The sequence below is a fragment of the Nannospalax galili genome, unplaced genomic scaffold, assembly GCF_000622305.1.
Source record: "Nannospalax galili isolate Female #2095 unplaced genomic scaffold, S.galili_v1.0 scaffold305, whole genome shotgun sequence".
NCBI classification, from domain to species: Eukaryota; Metazoa; Chordata; class Mammalia; order Rodentia; family Spalacidae; genus Nannospalax; species Nannospalax galili.
Genome location: NW_008356258.1, coordinates 5,578,489 through 5,584,088, shown reverse-complemented (window position 1 = coordinate 5,584,088; position 5,600 = coordinate 5,578,489). Strand labels below are relative to the sequence as shown.

The 5,600-nt window shown below is 42.7% G+C and overlaps 1 protein-coding gene across 1 annotated transcript in view; it reads right to left on the bottom strand.

Annotated features, from left to right (window-relative positions):
* Lrat (lecithin retinol acyltransferase) overlaps positions 1-5,357 on the bottom strand; it is an 11,482-nt gene extending 6,125 nt beyond the window's left edge. Inside the window, exon 1 of the mRNA XM_008854340.2 lies at positions 4,538-5,357. Within this exon, the coding sequence (XP_008852562.1) occupies positions 4,538-5,077 (540 nt within the window). The 5' untranslated portion in view covers positions 5,078-5,357. The remainder of the gene's footprint in view (positions 1-4,537) is intronic.
* Between the last annotated feature and the right edge of the window lie 243 nt (positions 5,358-5,600).

Genomic DNA, 5,600 nt, shown 5'->3' with positions numbered 1-5,600 from the left:
ACTGAGTTCAATATTGTATAACTGTATTAATTCAACTGTGAACCTAAAAATTACAGCCATTTTGAAAAAGATGTATCCTTGCTCTGGAAATTGTTATTGAATATGTTAAAGCTATAATAAAGTGCTTCTTCTAATCATGTGGTTATTAAATTTTAAAAAAGGAAAATAAAAAAGTAGTCAGTACTCTTCTGCGTACAATGTGAATGTAAAGAATTGTATGGGGCTGGAGAGATGGCTCAGTGGTTAACACACTGACTGTTCTTGCAGAAGACCCAGATTTGAATCCCAGGACCCACATGGCAGAAACAACTGTCCATAACTGCAGTTCCAGGGGATCTGACAGGCTCTTCTGTCCTCTGAGGGCATTGTATAACACAGATGCACTTACCTACATGCAGGTAATACACATACAAATAAAATAAAAATAATAAAATATTTTGAAAAAAAATTGTAATGATTACACTCTATTAGTAATCCACATATCTTTATAGAACAAAGATCTGATTTGACTCCCTAAAAAACAAAACAGAGTAACAAGTGCTCAATCTTAAAGGGGTGGTAATCAAACTGAATAAGGAGCTGGGAACATAGCTTACTCAGCTGGTAGAATGCTTGCCTAGCATACACTAAGCTCTAGGTTCAATTCCCAACCCCTGTATAAACAGCGTATGGTGGCCTATATCTGTTATCCAAGCACTTAGGAGATGGAGGCAGAAAGATCAGAAGTTCAAGACCATTCTTGGCTCTCTAGAGAGTTAGAGGCCAATCTGGGACACATAAGACCCTGTCATATATACACTCGCACACACATGAACAGGCATGCTGATATAGCTTTCAGGACAATAAAAACAGGAGCTTGGTAGGAGCTGAAGACATCTGTTAAGGTAAATGAGTAAGTTGTCTTCATATGGTCATTCTCATTTTATTGTCTAATCATTTAGTTCAGGCAAAAAGAATCATTGTGCCCCCCCCGACACAATATATTTCCTCAAGAAGCACCTCATATATAATGTCTTTTTTGTCCACTTGACCATCAGCCCAGGAGGCATCTCTAGAGCAGCTCAGAAGTGGGAAATTTCTAGGGTTAGAGCTCTAATTCAGTTGGTAGAGTGCTTGCCTAGCATGCAGGAAATGCCCCAGCACTGTATAAACCAGATACAGTAATACTAATCTCAGCACTCAGGAGGTGGAAGTAGGATCAGAAGTTCAAGGTCATCCTCAGCTACATAGGAAGTTTGAGGACAGTCTGAGCCACATGAGACCCTGTCTAAAATTTCTAGAAGGTGTCAAGAAATTCATTTTTTTGTAAGCATTGAATCTCCCAAAAAGAGACATTTGTACACAGTTTGGTAATAAAAAGTCAGAAAGAGATGCATAATAGAAAATACTGTAATAGTTAAAACCTAAAGGGACTCGTAATTTACAAAATACTGATGCTCAACAGTAGTATAAAAATTCCTTAATTTTATGATTTTGGAATTTGGTCTTTAAAAAGAGCATTATCTGGGGCTGGAGAGATGGCTCGGGAACTGAGAGCACTTGCTGCTCTTGCAGAGAACCCAGTTTCAGTCCCCAACACCCACACGGTTAACAATAGTCCTCAGCTCCAGTTCCAGGGAATCTGATGTGATGCCCTCCTCTGGCCTCCGATGGTATTATATAACACATGAATACTTACATGCAGACAAAACACTCATACACAACAAATAAAAACAAACAAACAAATAAATGAAACTTTTTTAAATGCAGTGCAAAAGTTCCCCCTTAATCAAAGTTTTTCTTTTTTAAAAGATGTATTATTTGACAACTTCATAGATGTGTATGATTCATGTTGATCACATACCTTGCCTTACTTTCATCCCTCCCCATCCCCACGAACCCCTTCAGCTTCCCAAGAAGCTCCCCTTCAACTCTCCTGTCTTTCTTATGTCTGACACACTGAGTTTAATTAGTGCTGTTTGCACAAGCAGATATTTTATTGGAGTTTGGGCAATTAACCAGTGATCGCAACCACTAAAAACACTATTGCTCCACCCCAAACCCCATCAGTAGCCATTAATGAAATGAACCTGGTTTTCAAAAGCAGCCAGTGCTCTTAACCACTGAGCCACCTCTCCAGCCCTCTAACATTTCCTTTTTTTTTTAACTTACTTTATTTTATTTGTGTTTGCATATGTGCATGTGCATGCATGTGTGTGTGTGTGTGTGTGTGTGTGTGTGTGTGTGTGTGTGTAGTGCCACAGCATGTGCATGGGGTCAGAGGACAACTTTTGGGAATTGATTCTCTCCTACCACCATGGGATTCTTAGCTCATCAGGTTTGTGCAGCAAGCACTTTTACCCACTGAGTCATCTCACTGGTCTGTCCTTGTCTCTTCCTTTTTTTTTGGTCTTTTTGAAGCAGGGTCTCCCTGTAGCCCCAACTGTCCCGGAACTCACTATGTAGACCAGGCTGGCCTTGAACTCATAGAGATCCTCTGCCTCCCAAGTGCTGGGATTAAAGGTGTGGGCCACCATGCCTGGCTTAAACTTGAATTTAAGGAAGAGATGCCTTTACATTGCTCATATAAGATGATAGTCACGAAGATGAAGACCTCAACCATCAGATCCAGAATCAAATAATCGATTATGTTTCAAAAAAGTAGAGACTGCTTAATATTAATAACCATCTTTAAAAAAAATAGTTCTGGGGTTGGAGATATGGCTCAGCGGTTAAGAACACTGAATGTTCTTGCAGAAGACTTGGGTTAAATTCCCAGCACACACATGGCAGCTAACAACTGTCCATAACTCCAGTTCCAGGGGATCTGATGCCCTCTTCTGACCTCCAAAGGCATTGCATGACACAGGTGCACTTCCACACATGCAGGCAATATACACATAAAATAAAAATAATAAAATATTTTTTAAAATAGTTCTTAGAATTGGAGAATTTAGGATAAGGATTTATTTTCCTCAGAAAATCTAGTCTGAGGCCATCTGTTAAGCCATTCTAAGGTTCTAAGGCAAGACAAAAACAGTTTCATAAGAGGCTATGCAGCACCAGTAACTAAAACACTTCTCCACTGCTGTAAAATTTGATAAAGTTTCCAAAGATTAGAAATTACCCAACTAGTTTTCTATGAGGTTTAATATTTTTCTAGTTTTAAAAAGCATTTGTATCTTTTTTCTGTAGAAATATGTAAATACAGTGGTACATGTGTTCCATGAAAGGGTAACTCTGAACAGAAAAAGCTACTTTTCCTTGGAGAAATGATTTGCTTGTTTCTTAAGTGAGTCTGATGTGTTTCCTTTTGTTCACTCTTAGAGCCAGTGTTTATCAATGTGGGCAAGTTCATTTCTAAACAAGCCAGAAGTGGAGCTGGGGCTCTTAGATCACTGTACAGTATTATAATTGTATTTTTATTCCCCAAACAGAAGAATTCATAGAGTAAGTATATTTTGTTTCGATTAAAAACTTACAAGGAATTTCATATACCAACATATAAAAGCATAATAGTCGCATGCTCTATGAAGGAGATTTTCCCATATTGGTCAAAAAGTTAATCAGGCTGTAGGCTTGATTAAAATCTAAGCTATAGAGTCCGGCTATACAGACTCAGATCCTTTTGGACAAAAAAAGAGAAAGAAAGAAAAGAAAGAAGTGAAGAATAACACCAGAGGTTATTTATTGTGTGGTTGCCCAGGTTTCCATTAAGAAAAGTAACTGTTAACAGTACTTCCTCAACAATTAAGGCAGGTTGAGAAGCTTCCAATCACAAATGAAGTTGCAGGCTTAGAATGTAGACTACCTTTTACAAGTGTTTTTACTGAAAAGAATGTTTCCCTTTGCATTTGTTTAAGAATTTGTTTATTTGCTTATTTAAGAATTGAATTCTAATACTTTTTTTTTTAAGTTGCCATAAAAATTACCTTACAGAATTTAATAGCTTTTCTTCAAAATAAATTGTTTTGATTTCTGGGGAACTTAAAAAATATTCAACTTACCTTTGGGGTTAATGACTAGGAGAATGCTTAAAAATGAATGAGGAAGTTAGATGGTGTTAAACCAACTAAGGAAAGGATTCACACCAAGGAAAAGACTTCTTTGAATCGAACACAGGAATTGGAGGTCTACCATGGAGGTCCTACCAGAAACTGAGTGTTTTAAGCTAAGGGAATTCACTCCGCAGTTTACAGAGGAGAAAACCGAATACATTCCTGCCAGTTGCAATTCTTGGGGAAGATACAAAGCTCCTCCGTCGCTTGCCCTTGGTCATTTGAACTACATCGTGTGCAGACCCAGATGATTTCTCCCGCACTAACCAGGGAGCATTTGGCAATCACTGGAAGCGGTCCACGCGGCCACACCATTTTACTGCACAATTCGAGATATCCTGCAAGGCATATAGTCATTTGTTTAGGAGCACCCTTAATGAATCTAGAATTCTTAAGAATGGTGTGATGCAGGAAGCTTCCAAGATCCCTGCTGAGGAAGGGGACAGAGCGGAAGGGGGAGTCTCCACCCACCCGTCTCTTACTGGAGTCTAGCTTCCTACCTTGTCAGCCTGCGGGCTGATGGGAGTGCCATATCTGCAGTAGGTCACGAAGTGCTCACAGTTGTTCCACAGTAGGCTGTAGGAAGTCAGACCCAGCTCCTCCTCAGCCCTGCGTGCCACTTCCTCGTTGAGTAGTGCCTTCTTCTTGAGAGTCTGGTCCAGGTGATTGACTAGGATGTCTGCTCCATAAGCGAAGTCCTCTACGGTGTCCACGCGGATGCTGGCCAACTTGCAAACGACACCCGGGAGGAGACGCTTGTTGGAGACCACCTTCTGAGTGCGGCCCTTGTCGTTGGTCAGGGCCAACAGTATGTCGGGCATTAGATGGGCGACACGGTTGTCCCCCAGGTAAATGCCATAATGGGTAAAATGGGTCCGGGACACCTCCAGCACGTCGCCACGGATAAAAGAGTTGGTTTCATAGGATCTGTTCCTCCCTGTGCCTTCTTCCGGGGCGCACACGCTGAAGAGCTTGAAATTGGAGATAAGAAGCAGCTTCTCCAGGAGGAGGGACACGACCTCCAGCATCGGGTTCTTCATCCTCAGGGGACCAGAGTTCGCCCGCGCACCGACTGCCGCTGGGCTGTGCAAGGTGAACTCTCCAGACAGCGGCGCTGCAGCACAGCTCACCTGCCCGCCCCACCTCGAGGTGCAGCGGCGGCCCTGGAGGGGAGTGCAAAAGAAGGCAAGTGAGAGAAGCCTGGAGCTCGGCTCAGCACCCCGGTACTGGGGGATCGAACAGCTAATGGCTGCTGACCAAGAGGACAGTGGTACCCGCGCTGGGAAGCACTGGCTAGGTGGCACGCTTGGGGTGACGGTGGGGCGCCGGGCAGCTTGCGGCGCTTCGGGGTGCGGGCTCAGCAGTGGCTCTTATAGCAGTGTAGAGGGCGGGCTAAAAGCGGTCACGGACCAGAGAGAGCCCTGATTGGGCGCGGACGTTCTGCATGGTGACCTCCCTCTCTTCGCGGGATCCGCTTAGTACTCAAAACCTAAGGACTTTGGGCTTCTCAATGGAGGAAAGGTCGGTCCACAGCGCGAAAGGCCCTGCACCTGTCCGGACTGG